Here is a 21,547-nt window from a genome sequence, read left to right as displayed (position 1 = left end):
TAACGAGGTATATATTTGGGTGGCACATTTTACCCAGGGGAAGTGGTAAAGGAGGGGAATTTTCTGGCAAGTAGAGCTGTCTTCTAAAGAGCTTGGAGCTGTGAATGTGTTGTAAATGAGCATATATTCTTAGTAACAGGGTTTATGTTCCAGGGTAATCAGAACATCCTAAGAATATTTGATAATGAGTCACAAACACATTGGAAGTCTCTTCATGTACAGTGGCGAATTTTCTAGTTGTAATGATGCTTCTTAAGCCATTAGCTCCAAGTAAATGGAGATGTCTTGTCTTGTGTAACTGATGAGCATGTGCATGTGCTGCTTTACAGATACTACCCCATGGGCCATCCAGTCTCCGTCCACCTTTACTTCCTCGCTGACCGTTTCCAAGGCTTCCTAATCAGGCACCACGCAACCAATCTGGCTGTCAGTAAACTGGAAACTTTGGAAACCTGGGTGATGCCAAAGAAAGTTTTCAAGATTGCAAGTCCACCAAGTGATTTTGGAAGGCTGCAGTTCTCTGAAGTAAGTATTTGAGGTCTCCCATGCCAAATGGCATGAGCTTCTGGAGAGTTTGCATACAAATTCAGCAGCCTTTGGATACTCTCTGACTGTGTAATTTTCAGGTGAGAGTGGCTCTCTAGCATAACGCGAGTTGTCTTTGTTGAAGGAGATACTGCTGCCAGTTCTGTGATCAACCCTCACTTCTTACATTACCCTTGAGTGACTTCACTCTTTCTTAAGGGCAAACCGAAGGCATTTACTGATGTGAAAGGGGCTCAGTAACTTAAAAGCTTTGTATTTGTGATTGTTGGTGAGTGCTGTAAGAGATGCTTGGGAAAAATGCCATATTTTTGCAGCTCCAAAGGCAAACGGGGATGTAGTAAGCGTTCCTCTCGAGTATGCTGAAAACCCCCCCAGAAAAGTAGTGATAGTCAGGCACCAATGCCACTTACGAGCTAAACCTTGACGTTGTACCCTGAAAGAGAAAACTCTCACAGCAGTGGCTGAGATTTCCCACAAACCCTGTTATTTCTCCTAGGAATTCACCTCAGGATCTGACATAGAGTGTAAAAAGAAACGTACCCTAAAATCTCTCAGGAAAGTTGACCACTAATAGAACCCGACACCTGCGCTCTGTTTGCAAGACAGAACTGTCGGAGCAGTTTGTTTCATGATTTTTCTTGTTAAGCCACAAATTTCAATTAAGGGATAAAATTGATTGAACAAATGTGTTCCAGGCATTCTGGCCAAGTCCATAAATTACCATCTTCTTGGGCAATTAAGAAATGCCCAGGTAGGATTCAGTGTTTTGGTGTGCATGGCAAATCCATGACACTAATGTGCCATTAAAGAGATGGATGGAAAGTGTGTTTCATTTATCAGCAGGTCTGATCCTACGCTTGCCATTTCATGCAGTGATAAATGGTCACAGAAGCTTGAATTCTTGTGCTCTGTAGGAGTATTTCTGCTGTTTATTTGGTACTTTTAATCTGACTTTCATCCTGATACCTGCTCTGGGTCCTTTTCGAAAGAGCCAGGCTGGCAGTTTTCTGATTGTGTGCTGGGAAGAAATACACTGATCCCTGGATGCTAGAGCTCAAACAGTTGTAGGGAGGAAACAAAATTGGGACCAGAATTTACTTGCTGGCCACTTGCCAGGTCCTCCACCAGCCCCAGTGTACCTTTTCCCCCAAAAAAACTCCAGTCTTGCAAGCAAGCCTGAGCCTGATTGACAGATGTCCTGCAGCAGCTGTGCCCACTGTGAGCCTCCTCCGACAGAGGAAGTGGTGGCATGTGGGTGACCTCTTTACTGCGCTGTGCCCACAGCTCTGTGGAGTGTGTCACTCTGCAGGGAGGATCCTCAGATTCCACGGGACTAATGAGCTGCTCTTCACAGCCTCATGGACCACAGCTGGTCTGTAAGGAGCCCTGCAGGAGCTGCTGCTGCAGTGAAGCTGAGTGAGTGCAAAGCATGGGAAGGGTTTAATCACTGATGAGCTTTTTCTCAGGCTGGGGAAACATTTTCTTTTCTCTGAAATGCAAAAATTAAAAAAAAAGAAGAGCTTTGGCACTGCTTATTTCTTTTCATTGTTTTTTTCTCACCTAAGCTCTTAAATTGTCCCTCCTGATATAGCTGATTCATATTTTAAAAGACCAGAAGGTACAAAGTAAACCATTTAATCATTTCTTAATTGTTTATTTTACTTTCTGCCTTCCCTTGGCCTGCAGGCAGTTCTGCCTCTGAGCCAAATTATTCTCCCAGTTATTCTGATATAAACCCAGCATTAACCTCTTCAGCTTCACTGTGGCTGGAAAGCCTCTGATCCTGCTGCTGCTTATTAAAATGCCACTTCTTGGTCAAAGTCCAGCAAGTCTAAAACAAACTCAGCAGTTCAGCTAAGATGAGGGTGTCAGCATTCCCAGGATGAGTACCAGAAAAGAAAATGAAGATTAGTGCTTACTGGGACATGTAACAGTTGGTTCCTGCAACAACTTTCACCCCATGATCTGACAGAAATTTAAAACTGACTGGGACCTTTTTAGCTTGGAGCTTCCTTCCGATGGGGCCAGCAGAAGGAGCTGCACTGAATATGCCTCCAGGTGTGACCCTGATCACATCTGAAATTGTGGCAGAGACAATAGGATCTCTCCAGTCAGCCCTTCCTGCCCTCTGCTCCTTTGCTTTACTTCTCAGACTTTGCTTCTCAAGCAGCAGATTTCACCACAGACCATGTAAAGCCCAGCGGGAAACTCCAGCTGGTTGGGCTGCCTGAGAGCCACGGAGGTTAATGGCAGCATGCTGGTGGCATGTGGTTCCTGCCCTTAGTCTGGGGCTGAGTAAAACTTACAGGAAACCCAAGAGAGACAATTTCCAAGCATGAAACTCTCACACCTCCTAAAACTGGCTTGTGCACAATGCACACAGTATGGATCCTACCAGCCTGGGTTCATGGCAACCTTTACATGGAGGGCAGCAGATTGATTTGCTGTACAGTACTAAAAGTCTCAGCTCACCATATCTCAGTTGAACACTAAGTTCATTTCTGGCCTTGTTAAGCCTTGTGATTCATCACAGAGTATAAAATAAACTAGGTGGCAGGCAATTAGCGTGTATTGTGTGAACCTAATGGCCCTGTTTGTGGTGAGCAATGAGACACAAACCCATAATCAAGGCATAATTTATCTTGGGAAAATTTTATCTTGGGGCTGAACAGAGATAGAAGCCAGGAGTTTTCAGCCAATGAGAGAGTTCCCTATTTCCAAATGCACCCCATGCACAGTGCCTGCTCTTGAAGCCCAAAATCATGGTGATTAAAATAATGGTGTGGAAAATGTTAGTTTCTGTGCCACAGCCCTTCATAATTTCTCGGGTAATCATTGCTGCTTGATTCCATCCCCTAGCTTGCCTGTTCCATTTGAAACACCGACTTAAGAAGTTTAAAGTGCTGTGAAAAGTATTAGAGAGGGCTGGAGGATCTCTTGGCCAGTCAAATCAGACATCTCAGTACTGGCAACTCAACTATATAGAGTTCAAGGGAAGAGGTACAAGTCTCTCACTAGTGCCTGAAGTAAAATTCCCTTTGAAATACTGTCCCTATAAAACCTGCTTGTCCTGTAAGCTATGCGGCGTGGGAAAGCATGTCCCCAGGCTAGGCATAAAGGGCAGATGCTGCAAATACCTGTGTGCAGCTCCCTGCCTTTCCCTTCCCTAAGATGCCTGAGGTGCACAGTCCCAAGTGCCTTTGTCTGAGCCTCGGTGCTTTGCCTTTGTGTTGCTCTGTGGCAGTTTTCTTCTTGGGTTTGTGCTGTTGTTCTCATGGACCTGCACACGCTGACAGTGGTGTTGTGGCAGGCTCTCATGAGCAACAGTTGCCACCAGTGTGAGAATTGTCCCTTCCTCTCCCTCTCCTGCCCTTCAGCTGCAACTTCTCGTGTACGTTAGGGAACCCAATAAGATGCCTGCACAAAGCTAAGCAGCCAGCCAACAACTTTGTTATCATTATTCCCCAGAAGCAGCCTTCAGTCTTCTACAGTCCACTCTTACTAAAGCTTTGCACGTGTGAGCACATCTCAACATCTTTAGTGCAACCTGCTGTTGAGCAGTGTCACTTGGAGGGTGTAGCATGGGGATTATAACTTTCTTGTTTCTTTTCCCAGCATTGAGAGACTAAAGAGAGGAAAATTATTGAAGTTCTTCACTAAGAAATAGCAAATGCAGTGGAAATGGCTTCCTTTATAAGCTTTTCTTTGCCCAGGAGGGTGTAGATTTATTTCACACATTGTGGCTTTATTATTTCCAGGTCCCTTGAGCTCTGGTAGGTGTGACGTGGCTGCACTCAGTGAAGGTTGGCAGAGTAGATCATAAGATGTGGTCAGGAAATTATGGTCAGGAAATTTTCTCTCTCCACTTACTTCCATACATATTCAGTCAGTCTTGTCAGGAGAGTCCGTGCTGACAGCTCCTCCAGGCAGTCGATGCTTGGCTCTGATATCTGGGCTGCGTTGTCTGCTTTGATTAGCTCATGTGCTAGGTGAAACACCTCTGAAATACCAGCAACTCTGCTGCCTTGATTGCAGTGCACTGGAAGGCTCATTTTGTCCTGTGTTCTGCAATGTCGTAGTCCAGTAGGAGGAATTCCTATGATGACAGATGGATTTAGGATGGTAGGGTTTTATTCTGCTGCCCTTGTAGCTTTTTGCTTGCAGTCCTCCTGTAATTTGTCTACCAAGCAGAGTGATTTATTTAGCAGGCATTTGGGACTGGGCAGTTTCCAGTACAGGTATCATCAGGTAATTGTTACATTTTATGGATTTGGGAGGATGTTTGGCATTCTGTTGGAACCACTTACACTGGGGACATGAGATGACATCTATAAAAAAATCCTCTGAAGCAAATGAGCTGCAATTATTTGGTATGCCTTCAGGAAAGGAGGTCCTGACCATGCCCACATGAGGCAAAAACTGGGGACAGCTCTGTGTTGGGGAAATCTTCAGTAGCTACATCTGGTGAAAGAGGGGATCCTGTCTGTGTGTGCATGGCCCTCAGAGACTGCTTGAGAGAATCTTCTCTTTCTGTATGGGGAACAAATCAAATCCTAGGTCTTCCACATTCTTTCTTTGGAGGTTAAGGCAAAAGAGGACCTGAAGGAATGTGAGGAGTTTCAGTACCAGGCTGGCCAAAACATCTGAATAATGTCAGATGTCTGCTTGCCAAAAGGAGCCAAGGGATTCTTCAGTTATTCACTTAAAATGAAGTCCCTCAAACCTGTTTGCTTTGAAATCATGACAACAGGACCTCATGGGGCAAACAAGGTGGGCACTTCCTCCAAAGGCAAATATGTAGCTTTCAAAGCTGCAGTTCACCAGACTGCCTTCTTGAGAGTTGATGGAAGTAGTTCATTAGTGGTCAACCCCCAAAACACATGCTAGATTTAGTGCTGGGACAGTCAGAAGTCTGTCAGCTGGCCTAAGAAGGCCAGTTACTGCATTTTCACACTGTCTGTTCAGAGATGCTTTGTTTTCAGCAGAGTGCAACTTCTCATGGCAACGGCTTGTAAGTTTCTGTCATCTGTGGGTTAGGGGTAAATCATTAAAATTTGTATGAAGAGAATATGAAATATGAAAGCTGCTAGGAAAAAGAAACATCCATTAAATATTTACACTGGATTGTGTATCAGCTGCTTTACTGTTAGTTGTGAATAAATAAAAAACAATGGCACTGGTGTGACAGTAAGGAAAGAGTTTACCAGAAATAACTTCCCACATCATGCAGGAAAAGAGTGCAAAGACATGTCATCTCATGTTTTAGGTATTAGTAGAGGCCCTGATGTGACTTGTCCTAAAGTCAGCAAAAGCCTCTTCCTTGGTCTTAGCAGCGGATGGGTAGATATCTACTGCAGCATCCATCTCTCAAGTGTGTAATACATTTTCTTGAGCCAGGAGATGATGGGTCCTGTATTTCTCTATGCACAGCCTGTGTTCACTCACCTGGGATTGGGAGAGGCTGAGGGAGCTGGGGTTGTTTAGCCTGGAGAAGAGGAGGCTCAGGGGAGACCTTATTGCTCTCTACAACTATCTGAAAGGAGGTTGTAGCCAGGAGGGGGTTGGTCTCTTCTCCCAGGCAACCAGCACCAGAACAAGAGGGCACAGTCTCAAACTGCACCAGGGGAAGCTTAGGCTGGAGGTGAGGAGAAAGTTCTTCACAGAGAGAGTTGTTAGCCATTGGAACGTGCTGCCCAGGGAGGTGGTGGAGTCACCATCCCTGGAGGTGTTGAAGAGGGGATTGGACGTGGCACTTGGCGCCATGGTTTAGTAGTCATGAGATGTTGGGTGACAGGTTGGACTTGATGATCTTTGAGGTCTTTTCCAACCTTATTGATTCTATGATTAGAGAAGTCCTCAGCATTAGTGTGTCTTGAGAGTCCTTCTTCGAGAGGAGGGTCTTAGGCGCTGGCAGAGGTGACGTCACCGGCGATGTGGTCTTTGATTACAGATTGGCACCGAGTGGGACGCCAAGGAAAGGCTTTTCCGGAACTTCGGCGGGCTGCTGGGGCCGACGGACGAGCCCGTTGGCATGCAGAAATGGGGGAAGGGCCCCAACGTCACCGTCACCGTCATTTGGGTGGATCCTGTCAACGTCATTGCCGCGACCTACGACATTCTCATCGAGTCTAGCGCTGAGTTTACTCACTACAAACCACCTTTGAATCTGCCCCTGCGGCCTGGCGTCTGGACCATAAAAATTCTGCACCACTGGGTACAAGTAGCTGAAACCAAATTCCTCGTTACTCCTCTCACCTTCTCTAATCAGCAGCCTATCAAACAAGGTAAGGTGGGTTGGGGTTTTTTGGTTGGTATACGAATAACACAGTGACTGTCTCTGTATGTCCTGTCAATGCTGCTGTTAAAAATGAAGTAGCACTGTGCTGGAAAAGGAGAAAAGAAAGGGAATTTTATAGATGCTAAATCAGAAGAAATTGTTGCACGAAGACAGGCGGAAATGTCTGTACCCAGTCTGTGAAACAGCCACTTTGAACAAAAGGCTATTTATATCCTTAAAATATGCACAGTTCAGAATCCAGAGAACTTCAGACTCTCAGTAATCTAAGAGCCATCATAAAACCCATCGTTTAGAGCCAGCAAGAAGAATGGCCCTTGCTTTGCTGCCTTTCATTCATGTTTGCTCATAAAGAGTTCCAGACGTTTAAACTGGTATCTAGACAAAGTCTGTGTGTTTAACCAGAAAAGCATTAATACACAAAATGCTGAATTAGACCAAATTTCCCTAGGCCAGAGCTCACCTGACATGTTGTCAGGCCCAGGCATTCACTCTTGCCTGATAGCTGCTGAAACCTCCTCTGTCCATGCCAAGCAGTTACGTTAGAGCAGTATCTATGGATGTGGTGATCCCAGTATTACACCATCAGACCCATACTGACATGTTCTAGGAATAAACCATTTTCTTCCCTTCCACCACAGCCCTGAGCCATCCAAATGCAGAGGTCATTTTTGGGTTGTCAGCAGGGGTTTGCAGTGGCACAGGCATTGTTCGAGTGCTTGGGTCTTCAGCCTGCCTGGGGTAGGGGAAGGTTTGGTAGCCACACCTGTTTTCTTACTCAGTAAGATCAAAACAAGTTTGTTGCTATGAATATCTTTACCATTCTTAACGCACTCAAGTGCTTCCATCTGCCCAATATTAATATTCATAACTTCAGACATCTTACATTTGCTAGATGCACGAATCGTCCCATTAAGTGTGCAGGAGTTCTTCTTCTCGACGAGGCAGCAAATAAACGGAGTCAGGCATTTACCTTCCAGCATAACTGCTGCTTCTGTAATGCAAACACCACCAGACAACTGCTGAGAGCTAATGCAGCCCTTATCTTGCTCCACAGGAGCTTGATGCTGCGCATTCCTCAGCAGAAGAGCTAACTTACTGAGTTCTTCTAACGTTTGGTGGCATCGTTTCTTAAGCAGAAACTGAACCACCACCAACCTGCTGCTGCTGTTAGCTAACAGGCAATGATAAATAGTGACACCATGTGTAGAACCAATACACTTTAAAATTGGAGGCAACCTGCTTCTAAATGCAGCTGTTACTGACTCGTCTGCTGGAAGTTAATGAATTCCATGTTCTTTGGTTATTTCAGAGGTAAGGCATAAACTGGGTGGAATGTGTGGCATGTGGCCAGCACACTTGCTGCTTTATTGATAATGCAAGAGCCCTGTGGACAGTTGAGAGTGTCTCAGACTTCAACCATGAGCCCACATGTGTAAAGACAAAACTCTCTTTGGTCTAAACTCTGACTCTGGAATAATTCCATGGAAATGATGGAGTTAATCCACTGAATTTAAGGCATTACTCCATGTTGCCCGTTGATGCACTAGTAATTTTTGTTTTGTTAAAGAGCCCTGTTCATTCCTACAGTGACTAGAATCTGCTGTAAGAATGAAATATAAACCTCAGGAACAATACTATCTAGGAATAAAGCCTGAGGAGTGATTTGCTCCTGATGATGTGAGGTACAATCTCCAGATGTCTGAGGCATGAAGGTAAAGAATAAAATTAATTACAGGGGCAGACAGTGCCACTCCATGCTAGTTAGAATTGCATTTACAATGCAAATTCCTGTTGTTTGGGGCTTTTTAAGGCTTTCTGCCTCAGTGGCACTATTTTGCTCTGTACAGGCAATTGGCATTTAGCTTTGGTTTCCAGCTGTTGTCAGTTTCTCACAACTTTATTATTTAAGTATATTTTTCTCTGCCAAATAAAGGCAATGTGAGAGCATGACAGAAGAATTAGAACTTCTAAAAGAATGGTTTCTGTAACTTGTAAACAATGCAACAGCTGTCAGAGATCTTCTAAAAGACAGGAAGAGTGTTGCTGTGTTGTCTGAACACTGAAAATCAAACAGACAGGATTTGTCAGCAGCAGAGCGGAATATGTTTGACCAGGGATTTCTTTAAAATGTTCTTCCATCCATCCTCCCTTAGCCCTGTCTCCCCCCACCCCTCCCAAAAGAACACACAAACACACACACCCCCCAGCCCTGTAGCTCTTGTCAGAAAGATTACCCTGGAAAAACAATTGCTGCTCCAGAAGTTAAATTGGAGTGACTGATGTACTTTGTATCACTTTGCATATCATTTGCTTGCTAATGACTCAGCTCCCTGTGCCTCATCTATCCCAGATGTAGAAACTGGAGGCCACGTAGTACCAGACATAAAAACCTGTATGCAATTCCTGCCACTCTAAAAATCATTTGCACAAAGCTGGCAGCAGTAGAGCCACCAGAGAAATCTTGTGTCCTGAGAGCATGGACATCACAACAATAGCTGCATATCCTAAATCCAGACTCATCAGAATAGAATAGAATAGAATAGAATAGACCAGACCAGGTTGGAAGAGACCTTCAAGATCATCATGTCCAACCTATCATCCAACACCACCTAATCAACTAAACCATGGAACCAAGCATCCTGTCAAGCCTCGCCCTGAACACTCCCAGCGACGGCGACCTCACCACCTCACTCCACACATCACTCCAGTGTGGAGCACAGCACGGAAACGTTGCTTTTGGTTTCCCAGCATTATGAAGGGAGCCACTTGCTTCTCTTTTGAACAACCAAAGCTAAACATGTTTGTTCCTGCATCATGACTCTCAAAGTTCATTATTAAAATTTAAAGTAATTAATGTTCCTGCATCATGACTCTCAACATTCACTATTAAAATGTAATTAAAAGCAAACAAACAAAAATCACAGTACAGCTACCAGCAAAGATGTTTTGTTGAGCAGTTGATAAAAAGCAGCCTGTGCAGCTGGTTTATTCATTTTTTTCTATATATTTCTGCTTATTTATTAATTTTGACCTGAGGTCTGTGCATGCAAGTCAAACCATAAAGGGAAATCAAGAGCAAGTGTTTTCTTTGGTGCTGCACTCAGATGTGCATAACTGACAGGATGCACATTGTTTAAAAAACTCAAATCCAATGACCTTTTCAAAACCTGCATCTCCAAGAGATCAGATCTCACATGGAAATACCAAGTGTGCTGGGAAGCTTGGGCTATTTCCACTGCAAACTAGGCTTCCAAAGCTATCTCAGTGGAAAGTCTAAAATCTAATGTTATTTATTCTGTCTCGCTCCTCTTGCCCCTCCAAGTCATCCAAATCTATGTCTTGTTTTCTCTGGTTTGAGTTGTGTCACTGAACAGCTCTGCCTGCAGCAGATCCTCTGGTTCAAGAGTGCCTTTAGGTGTTTGCCTAGTTGGAGACAGGGAAAAAAGTAAAGGAAAACCAAGGGAATTTGTGGGATAAATCAGTTGGAGAAAGCAGGTTCACTTGTTCTACCAGTGTCTCCTTCCTCCTACATCCTTCACAGCCAGACTCTGTTTATTCTTCTTCTAAACAGCAGTTCTGACTTTCTTACCATATGGCTGAGTGTGTTAAAGCCAAGTACTCCATGCTTATTGTATGGACATGGGAGGGCTGCCAAGGACCAGCAGGATGCCCTAGGATTAAACTGTGCCAAGACAGAAAGGGAGTGTGACATGGAGGAGACAGGGAGAAGATCAGTAGAAGACCACTAGCAGTGATAATAGTCAGAAATAGAGGTTTCTTGCTGCCTGCTTTAGGCAACCTGAATTTAAGTGCAATTTGGAGACTCAAGGCCAGATGTCCAGGTCCCCTGCATGGGGACTGCAGAGGCAGAACCAAACAATAGATATAATTCAGAGCATTTAGCTAGCAGTTCACAAACTGTAATCCAAACTACCAAGTATATTACAATTCTAGGAAAACAGTAAATTAAGTAGAGGTTGGCTGCTATATTCTCCTCATCCCACTATCCCACCCTTCCATGTGAGGTGTCGTGCCAGGTGTGATCACACACATCTCTCTGGGGCACTGAGAGGGGCAGAGGAAAAGGCAGTGCAGTTTCATTTTTAAATTTGAGTTTATATTCATAGCAAAGTTTTTGAAGTGATCTCCCAGCTGGAGTGAGGATAATGAGTTGTCAAGAGTTTAATGTGTAGTATCTGTTTCATTAAAGCTAAGTGGTTACTGTGAGCCAGTGGGCAGAAAAAGCCCCAAACCTCAGGCTGCTGCTAAACACTGGGTTGAAAATAAATGAACAAACTGATAAGTAAAACCATTCTTCTTTCAAACAAGGAGGGCAGTGAGGAGCATTTATCCTTCTTCATCTTGAGAGAGAACTTTTATGTTCTGTTCCTAGCACAATCACCTGAGACTGATCACTGCTGCTCCACAATGGGACACGGAACCAGCTCCTGGTCCCTGTGCAGTCATTTCCTTCAAAGGCTTGACAGCATTAGCAGACACGCTGCAGTGCACACATGCATCTCAAAGGCCTTTTAACCTAATCCATATTTATAGATCATTTTAAGTATATACTGGGAAACCTTTGTTTTGCCATTGGTTGTTTGCAGTGGCTCAGATCAATTCTAATTGCGTCTACATGGGTGGCAACTTGTGTCAGAGCTGCTGTGATTTCTCTAAATTAACCAGAGGTAACGTGGCATGTTCTTGCTAAATGTGGGAACAGCAACAGGCAAGTGCAGGACCACAGAAGAGCAGACATGCCCTGGAATCAGCACTCCAAAAAATAAAGAAGACCAAACCTGAAGACAGGGATTTGCTTTGAAACTTGCTTCAGATGCAGCTGACAAGGAGTCGATTAGCTTCACAGTGAGCAAATTGCAGCACTGTCGTGTTTGCTGCAAGGAAAAAAAAGAAACAAACAAAATGTCATTAAAAAATTACCTCTTTGCCAGAGGGTTTCAACACAATTCAAGTAAAGAAACGAAGCTCTACCTTCTGTGTTGCTTAAAAAAACACCCCACAGGTCTAGAGCCTTGATGCGTACCAAGGTAACCACGTTTTTCATTCCTTAGCCCAATCTCTGTCTGAATTCATTTGCTTTTTCTGCAAAACTAAGAACCAAGCCCCCACAAAAATGCTAAAGTCCCAATCTATGTGGCTGCCTGTAAGCTGTGTATTTAGTCCAAAGAGGTTTTACCTCGAAAAGGCAGTTGAGGAGTTAAGTGCTCTCCCAGAATGAAGAGCAAAGAAAGATGGAGTACAAAAATAACTTCTTTCTGAAAGCTACAGAGTCAGTGGAATACATTTTGCATTGGTACACATCTTCCTGGGGTCAAAGGGCTATTTGGATGTGTTTGCTAGCGAAAAAACACCTGGTTTAATGTCTCCAATTCAGCTAATTGTGAACTGGTTGCTCCAGCTGTTCAGATTCAGATGTCTAAGCACATCACAGGGGAAAGCTTTTCATTCTTTGTCATTTTTTAGTGAGCAAGCACTGAAGTGTCAGTGATTTAGAAGTGTGCCCAGTAGGTCTAGCCTCCTTTCACACAGTATTTCAGGGCTTGGGATCCACACTGACCCTGTCCTGTCCTAGCCCAGTAAGTTAGTCTCATCCTTTAATGCAAAGAGGAACAGCCACATCTGCCATAGCTTGGATCACCAGCATGCTTCTTACTTCCTCTTGTGAGCTTTTTAACAAGACTTGAAGGATCCAGGTTGAATCCTCTGCATTTTCTATTGGTTAGCATATAGAGTTCTACATTCAGATTGCTGCTGCCCAGCTCTTTCTTTATAGGACATGCAGACACCTAACTTGGGGTGTTCATTCTGCTGGAGAGGGGCAGACAGTCTCCTACTAGTACCATCTCAGGGTTTCATGATACATCTAGCATTGGAGAAGACATTTTCATTGTGGGCAGCCTTAGTTCTTAACGCACTGGGGGAAAAAGCAGTGTTTTGTTTCCTTTAGCCCTGTCCTCTGCAGGCTTCTCCTGTCTGCTGGTATCTCTGTGTGGCTTTTCAGAGAGGCTCCTCTCCAGCGCCATTATGCACTGTTAGCATTGCAGCTGCACGGCACAGCCAGAGCAGTCACTTGGTGGTGTGAGTGAGAGGCACAGCACATCCCACATGATTGCAGTGGTAGCAGAATGCAGAAATTCCAGTCTTGAAGGTGCTGAGATTATCACCTTTTGTGTTAGTAAAACAAGCTTACTGGTCTTAAGGGTCACAGAGCCAGAGAAAAAGATGATCTCCTGCTGCATCAGCAAGCACTGGGTCCTACATGTTCTGTAGGTTTTGGTCCTTCTAGACTTCTTGATCCACCAAATCCTGAAGCCTGGGACAAGGGTGAGGCTGAGTCAAGGAGAAGAGCAAGCTCCATTTCATCCTGTTATTTGTCTGACAAGAAGATCTCTCTTGTTCCATGCACTAAACACGTGCTCAACAGGCTTTAATTCAGCTCTGAATTGCCTGTTACAATCAGATGATCCTGCTAGTAATGCCAGCTCTTATTTGTTTGGGGATTTTTTACTTAGAATGTTCCTATTTCATTAATATGTTGACAAACAGTCTTCCATATTTAATTGCTTCCAAAGGAGGAAATTTAATCATGTGTACTTGTTCTGTTTCTTAAACTGCAGTGCTCTGGCAGAGCACACTTCTAACACATGTGCATGGAATAAACTAATTTTGACTACAGGTTACTGTAGATACCTACCATTTCAAAATGAAAAGAGGGGTTTAATGTAGGAACTGAATGCAGAAGCAGTTTAAGTGATGTATGATGGGGATGTGCCAAACTAATTTAATTGGGCATTTGAAGTAATGGACTTGCACAATATTTGACATTAAAGACTTTGCAAATGTAACAGCAAAGCTCCAATTAAATGTCCCTTTTCCCTCTAAATAAATGTGCTGATTTATTGCCAGTGCATGAGATACTGTCCTCTGCATGGAATAAAGGACTCAGTGTCAGGCTGCAGTGCAAGCAGCAAGGACATGTGGAAGGAATTGTAGCCATGAATATGTAATCGCTGGCCTCTAAACGCTATCTGAGCGCCGTGGCTTTCCTAGCCTGGAGCGCCCTGAATGGGCCCATTTTGTGTTCTAGACAGTGTGTGTGTTGGCAGAGCTAAACACATCCTCTGTGCTGCCAGAGCAAGGATGCTGGGGAAGTCAGCTGAGAACAGAAAGAAATGGTTGAATATTTACTCCCAAGAGGTGCTCAGTGAAGGTTTTTGGAGGGTCTTGTTCTGTTTTTGTGAGCAGCACCTTGGTGCACTCGCAGACCTTAAGAAGGCAGCCAGCCTTTAACAGGGGCACTCTGACCCACAGTGTCTGGTTCATGGTCTCTAAAGGTCTTATAGGCTCCTCTGGAGCGAGTGCAGAGGAGGGCAATGAAGCTGGTGAAGTGCCTGGAGAATAAATCTCATAACGAGTAACTGAGGGAGTTGGGGCTGTTTAGTTTGGTAAAGAGGAGGCTGAAGGGAGCCTTATTGCTCTCTACAGCTACCTGAAACAACATTGGAGAGAGGCTGGTGCTGGTCTCTTCTCACAGGTAGTTAGTGACAGAACAAGAAGGAATGGCCTCAAGCTATGACTGGGTAGGTTTATACTGGACACTAGGGGAAAAATTTTCACAGAAAGAGTGGTCAGGCATTGGAATGTGCTGCCCAGGGAGATGGTTGACTCACCAGCCCTGGATGTGTTTAAAGGTTGTTTGGATGTGGTGCATGGGGATATGGTTTAGGGGTGAACTTTGTGGAGTAGGGTTATCAGTTGGACTTGGTGATCCTGAGGGTCTTTTCCAACCTGAACGTTTCTGTGATTCTGTGTGATTGTCACAATCTGATAATGAGTTTTTTAATACAGTATTACAGATTTGGGGTAATGTCCTGTGTTTTGCTGAGGTGGAAGAGTTACTATAAGGAAAACAACCACAGTGCAAAGAAAAGTGTCATTAGGAAATTATTGTGATGCATTATTCAGCACAAGAACTTCAGTGTAACTGTCCTGAGAGTGTGCTCTTCCAGTGAGAATGGAGCACTGCCAGGAGTGATGATGGGGCTACACACACTTGATTATGGCTCTGGTCTGCCCAGCAAGCTGGTGTTGGCCTTTCAATGCCATGAGTGGCACTGCATGGTTTTTAGAGGCAGTTTGATGTGGCTTTTCCACTGCAGGACACGGTTTGTCAGAAAGAAAAAACCAGGCTAAGATCTTGGCTCTTCCTCCTAGACAAATCAGATAGCACTTGAAGGTCTGACAAGGGTCAGCAGCCTTCTCACACCAAACATCCTTGAACTGTTTCCTAATTTCAAAGCACAGCCTTCTCTGGGTTTCTGCTTCAGCTGCACAAGGCTTATCTCCCAGGCTTCTTCTGCAGTGAGAGAGGCAAAATTAGCTTCTCCTGAATGCAAAACTAGTTTCTCCTGAGAAGGAGCTGCACATTGATCAGGCTCCAGGTATGGGCAGGAGCTTGTAGCGGGCACACGCTGGAGGCTGGACCTGCCTTTTTGTTGAGCTGTGCGGAACAGCTCTGTGTCATGCCTGGATGTCCTGCAGCTCTGGAGACACTGTACATGATGATAATAAGGATGGTGCTGCTTTCAGCCTCAGTGCTTTGTCCTGCTAGCGCAGCACTTGCAGGGTTATCGCAGTGGTGAGTGGAGCTTGTAGTGGTGAGCAGGGGGGGCTGAAGAGCTGAGCACAGCTGGTCCTCCTCAGGACACCGTGTGCCCTTAATGCCGGGGAAATGGACTTCAGCCCAGCCGCTAACTTTTGCCTTTTTGCATCTGATGAATGCCGAAGGTTTGGTTGTGGTTTTTGCAATGCACTAACTGTGGGGTCGATTTCTGTATTTCCAGAGGAAGCCATCAAGTATCACAGCGGGCCTCCAAAGAACGCGTACATGGAGCAGAGCTTCCAGGGCTTGAACCCCATCCTGAATATCCCCATCAGTGCCGCCCACGTGGACCAGGCCAAGAGGAACGCAGGGCTGGTGGGCGCCCGGCTGGAAGCCTGGGTGGATTCTCTGGTCAGCAGCGTCTGGTCGGCCGTGGACATCTGCAGCACCGGCCCCACCGCCTGCCCCGTCATGCAAGGCTGCACTCAGACAGCTTGGAGCTCCTTGAGCCCGGACCCTAAATCTGAGCTGGGGCCCGTCAAACCCGACGGGCGCTTGAGGTAGCGTCCAGTGCACTCTCCTCTGGCATAGGTTTTTAAAAGGGAATTTAACCTTGCTCATGGGTGAACCTCGCAGCAGATTCCAGAAACCTAAGGGAACATGATACTTTTTTGTTACTTACTGCAATATGATTCATTTTAAAAACCCAAGTCCTGACAAGGCCTTTGGCACTGCCCTCTCTCTCAGTGCTGTCAGACACCGCTTCGGTTGTCCCGTGCTCTGCTGTCCCGTGGGGCCCCGGAGTCCCGCACACCCACCACCTCTGCAGGGTTCAAACAGCAGCAGCAGCGAGTCATGCAGAGGGCAGTGAAGGAGCAGCTGCTTTTTTTTTTTAAGAAATGTGTCTGTACCTCTGCTATTTCCTAGGCTTTCATTGTTTTGCTACCATAAATAAATCACAGCAAAATTCCCTTCTGCTCAGCCTTCTGGGGAGGTCGGTTACCGCAGCCTAGAGCCTATGTGGCTGTGTAACCTCCCAGAATGGGAAATCATTATCCTGCACCTTCCCTTACTCTTTTCTTTTTTTGTTTTCTGTAATAACAGAAAGTAATTCTGGACTCAGCTAATGTCTGTTACCCTAGTTAGAGCAAACAAGCAAAAGCAGAAACTTTCAGGTTATTTTTCAGAGATTATTTTAGACTAATTTCCTGATAAACTCTAAATGGAACCAGTGTTTTACTATATCAGTCTTTTATGTCTTGTGCAGTCAAGTTCAGGGGCTGGGTGCTACAAGTATTAATTCAAAGGGGGGGGAAAAAAAAAGAAAAGAAACATTTTTGGATTTCAGCCCTTTCAAATCTGCAGGTTTTTTCCTAAGCCCACCAGTTCCTAAGCATTTTCACAGACTTCCACTACAACAAGTGTGTATGTGCAGGCTGGGAGTGGGTTGTGACATGTTTGCTCACACCCTTGGCTGGTTTTGCTTGTGAGCTGAGCTGAGATTTGCAACAACATGTTTCTTCCCTAATTTGAGTAGTGGCTTGTAAGTCTTAACACTAATTCCCTGCCTTGATCTCAGATCTGCCAACTCTTCGTCAACAAAGGTCCTTCTAGGCTTGTGCAGGACATCTGGAAGGCTGTGCAGGACATGGGTTCCTGACCAAAGCCATGAGCTGAATGTGAAGGAGAGTGATGCCTTGTTCCTCAGTGCTTTTACTTTATTCTGTTGACAAACTGCCCTTGCCTGTCTTCAGAATTGCTGGCAGGCTGCACCTTGTTTTAAAGAGGCATCATCTTAAGCTGCATTTTTTACAGTAGGGGAAAAAAAAATCCTTTTACATTCCAAGAACTTTTTTAAAATACAGGTTTTTATATGCAAATTCATCTCCAACTAATGCATTTCACATTAGCATAAAGCATGCACTTTGTTGTTGCTGTGGTAGTCTCTGTTGATGTAATCAAGCAGGGTTTCTGTTTGCCCTTCTGCGTGCATGACTAACTTTCTGCTGATGAGAGTTAAGCATCCGCATCGGGAGGGAAAGAGAACCTAAACATTTCATGCTCACATCTCACAGAAAGGTTGAATTCCCTTTTAAACAACAGTTGCAAGATGACTGTAACAGGCAGATCCCAGTGGCTTGTAGTGTCTCTCTCCATAGTATTGGTTTAAAGCTACTTGCAGTTTGCTTTGGACTTGAAATTGTGGTGTCAGCTGTGCTGGCATTAAGGTAGAGCATTGAAATGTTTATCTGGCACAAAAATGGATGCATAGGAGGAACAATTTAGGTATTTATTATTTATGTTTTAGTCAATGACTAATTAGTAGGTGCTGCTTTTGCAGCTTGAAGATTATGTTATCTTACTAACTGAAGCTGCCTTTGTTAAGAGAAGGCCTTCCTCCCCTCACACCTCCCTTTCTTTTGTTGTCTGGATTTTGACAGTCGTGAGAGCTGTAGTTTTAGAAGTGCTTGTAGCAGTGAGAGCTGGTTGAACTATTTCAGTTGAGAGAATGCTCCAGCTTTTCGACCAGCTCTGGAGGCAAGTGTGTTTAAAACCAGGGTTGCCAACAGGTTTATATAATAGAAACACAGTGTTATTACTTGTTCAGTAGAGATTTTTTTTAACAGTGCTTGTTTTTAATCTAACATTCCTTCATGAAGTTCAAATCTTCTGGGGACCACCAATCCTCACTGTGAAGTCCAGGGCTTTAGTCACACTGATGCAATGGCAACTGCACAATTCAAGTCCTGCAGGTTAAATTAGGAGCATCCTATTTAGGGCACACAATAAAACTCATTAACAATCCTAGTCAGTGATGGTTCTTCATAAGGCTGCTGGGGTAGTTGCAGAGTCTTCAGTCCATCTTGCACATAAGCATATGTACAGGGGTGTGCAGATAACTTGGGGCTTAAATTTGACGCTTCTTTTTGTTCTTAAGCAGAAAGGGTTTTAAATGCTTTGTTGGTAAGTTTTCATTATTAACTAGACCAAGCAGAAGGTGGCAATAATCCCATCTTTTGTGGTTAGAAGAAAGTCTGCCACCTTCATCATTTAACATGTCAGGTGCAAATTGTTTTGTTTTAGTACAAAAAAGGGAAAGAAAGCACACAAATGGTTGCTGATGTGTCTACTTACGTTACATGCTAGGTTTAAAATGCCTCGAAATTTATATTACCTTATTTTCTGAAAGACAAAAAGCATCTACACAAAGGTTTGTAGCAAGCTGGCAATCCCAGTGCTGCTGTTACAACAAATGATGTAAAACTGAAGAGGCTGAGCCTGCCTCAGGCAAAACATCCACAGGCTCCTAATGCCAAGTAAGGACTTCAGAGTGGAGTCCAGCACAAACAAAAGGCATGACCGTGTGCTATGAGTAAATGCTGTCTGTGTTTGAAGGCATCAAAGCATGAGCGGCCATGTCTGGAACATCTTCTGGGGGCTCTGTCAAGTTTTGAACCCAAACAACAGCCTCTACTCTAGCTGTTAACATGCAGGCACAGATACGTGTTAGATATGGGACACTGCCTGACAAAGCCCTGTAGTTGAGAAGAAAAACCATTAGGGATCAGAGCTTGCTCCAAGCTGATGCTGTGGCAGCGCTGCAAAGAACAATGTCTTGCTTTGTGGCTTTTCTGGTCCTGAAATGACAGGCACTTGGAGCCTGTGATAAATACTATATATTGCTAGAAGAGAATAACTTCACAGATCTTACATTTGGTGAAAAGGAGAATTCAGAGCAGGGGCCCACAGTTTGTACAAACAAGCAAGCTATGTATCTTCATTTGAGTTTGCAAGTGTTCTTTTCCTGTCATACTGGCTAGCCCTGGCTGAACAGGACTCAGCTGAAAGCCAGTTTGGATCCAGATCCCTTTCTGTGGGAGAGGGGTGTATTGCCATGTGCACACATTTGTCCTCTCTGTAACGCTTTGCTGGTTTCAATTCCCTGTCCATGCTGCACAACAGTCATGTAACACTTCTGTGATCGGTCAGTGTCACACAGAAAGGAGATGTGGCAGCATGCAGAACATCTGCATAGCTGATGTAATGAATCCTGTCCAAAGTCAGTTTTAGCATTGTGCAGATCTCTCTGTATGGTAATGTTAAACCTTCAGGCTAGCAGAAGCAGCTCAACTGACAGTTTATTTTCAGATTTGTCCAGTTCTTGCTTTGATGACATTTGGACATTAAGTAGTGATATTTGTCATTCTCATTTTCTGGTATGCAGGTTTTCTTTAGAATTGAAATTATGCCTTCATTTTTTCTTTGTGCTTTTGGCAAGCAGAGAATTTTAACAATCCCTTCATGGCAGCAAGTGTTACACAAGAAGGTTCCCCTTGTGTCTCTGCTGTTCTTCGTTGCTGAGCCTAGAGATACAGGAGTGTGCATTTGTGTGTTACAAATTGGCTTTCCTGGCTGGTGCCTTCAGTGCACAATGCATGTGCAGTTGTTTAACAGCATATTAACAGTCATGCTGCAGCACTTTCAGAAAGAATAACTGATGTGTGTTCACCTCCTGTCCATCTCCTTCAGCACTAATTGCAATGCTAATGAAGACTCCATCACTCTTAGCTACGATTATAGTGACCAGAGTAGTAAAGTCAGTGAATCAGAACTGGGATGTTCTGAACCCACCTAAAGGGAGAGATGAAGGGTAAAGAAGATGCTGAAACTTTGACACAATTGTGCTCCAACAAAACTCCCAACAAACTGAGCATCTTCTGCACAGCAAGGCTGAGAAACTCTGATAATGTGAGATCTCAGCCTTGACTTCCCAGATAAAAAGAAAATAAGATCCAGGGTTTTGTTGTGGCAAGGCAGTGAGGACCAACATTCTGTTATTTCTCTAGTTCTCCTTCGTCACAGCTGTCAGAGAACTGCCAGCTTGCCGCTGGCTATCACCCCCTCATTGTCTTCCCAGATCCCAAAGCTTCAGGAGTTGGCTGTGTGAAACCTGGGCCAACTCCGCTGCCTTCCGCTGAGCCCAAAGTTTTGTACTTGTGTGAGCCAAATCCCTTAGGCTTCTTCAAAAACCCTAGCTGTAAATCAGAAAAGTTTGCTCTCAGAGCAGCCTTCAGCCAGCTCAGTACCAAGGCACATGAAGGATTTGGTAACAGCGATAGCAATTACCTTTTCCTGATTTTTCAGGCATGAGTATTTAACTTGTGTAACAGTGGGTCTGGTTCTTTCAGCAGCAGACTAAAATCAACCTGGTAGAAAAGTGGCTAGTGGCATTTCCCACTGGCCTTTGATTCAGTCTGGTTGTAAGAAGCTAATGCTCCATATGTGCCCATATGTGCTTTGATTTCAGCCACTCAAGATCTCCAGGATTTGCAGGACCTTACATTAAACCCAGATTAATTAACAATGGAAAATACCACATTAAAAAGTCCAGACCAAACCCTCAGGCTTCTGCCAAGACAACTCCAGGGCTGATGCCCACAGGGAGGGTAGGAGCAATGTAGTGTTGGAGGGGACAGGACACTGCCCTTCTAGGGGCCCAGCAGGAGTTCTGAGAGCAGGAATACCTGCCTCAGAGTGCCTGCTGAGGGCAGTTGCTGCTGCAGCCAGGCACAGAGGAGCCAAATAAATGTGAATAGAATTGTAGAGTAGAAGAGCTTGCCCTTTGAAAACCACCACCACCACCATTGGGGTAGAGTCAGACTGAGAGCTTTTAAAATGGAGACAAGATCTTACAGCCTGTGTTACCAGGACCACAGCATCATTAGGCTGTCTCCAGTTAAGTGTGGTGTTGGCAGTGACTGACCCTCGTGATGTGGTACTTGCAGGCACTGTGTTGATTGTGTCCCTTTAGACTAACCATAGTGTGTAGATCGCTCTCTGCTCTGCTTCTGCCTTGGTTACCTTCTTTTGCTCATGGGTGCTATCACAGCTGCTACCTCACTGTGTCTGCAAACACGTTTACCTGATAACAACTACAACAACAAAGGTACCAGAAATCTCCTTGAACTGAATGTACAATCTATGCAAATTCTCTTTCTACTTTGTTCAAACCTAGAAGTATTACTTGTAACCTTGCCAAACAAACAGCAAGATACTGTACAGGTGCCTCTGATAACAGA

The 21,547-nt window shown here is 44.5% G+C and overlaps 1 protein-coding gene across 4 annotated transcripts in view; it reads left to right on the top strand.

Annotated features, from left to right (window-relative positions):
- The window catches only part of XYLT1 (xylosyltransferase 1), a 175,585-nt gene extending 159,277 nt beyond the window's left edge, over positions 1 to 16,308 (top strand). For all 4 annotated transcript variants that reach the window (XM_054180430.1, XM_054180428.1, XM_054180427.1 and 1 more), the window contains 3 exons: positions 330 to 525; positions 6,497 to 6,830; positions 15,709 to 16,308. In XM_054180430.1, the coding sequence (XP_054036405.1) occupies positions 330 to 525; positions 6,497 to 6,830; positions 15,709 to 16,031 (853 nt within the window). In that variant the 3' untranslated portion in view covers positions 16,032 to 16,308. The remainder of the gene's footprint in view (positions 1 to 329; positions 526 to 6,496; positions 6,831 to 15,708) is intronic.
- The last annotated feature ends 5,239 nt before the right edge of the window (positions 16,309 to 21,547 follow it).

Source organism: Dryobates pubescens, chromosome 4, assembly GCF_014839835.1.
Source record: "Dryobates pubescens isolate bDryPub1 chromosome 4, bDryPub1.pri, whole genome shotgun sequence".
Lineage (NCBI taxonomy): Eukaryota > Metazoa > Chordata > Aves > Piciformes > Picidae > Dryobates > Dryobates pubescens.
This window is presented reverse-complemented; position numbering and strand designations above follow the sequence as displayed.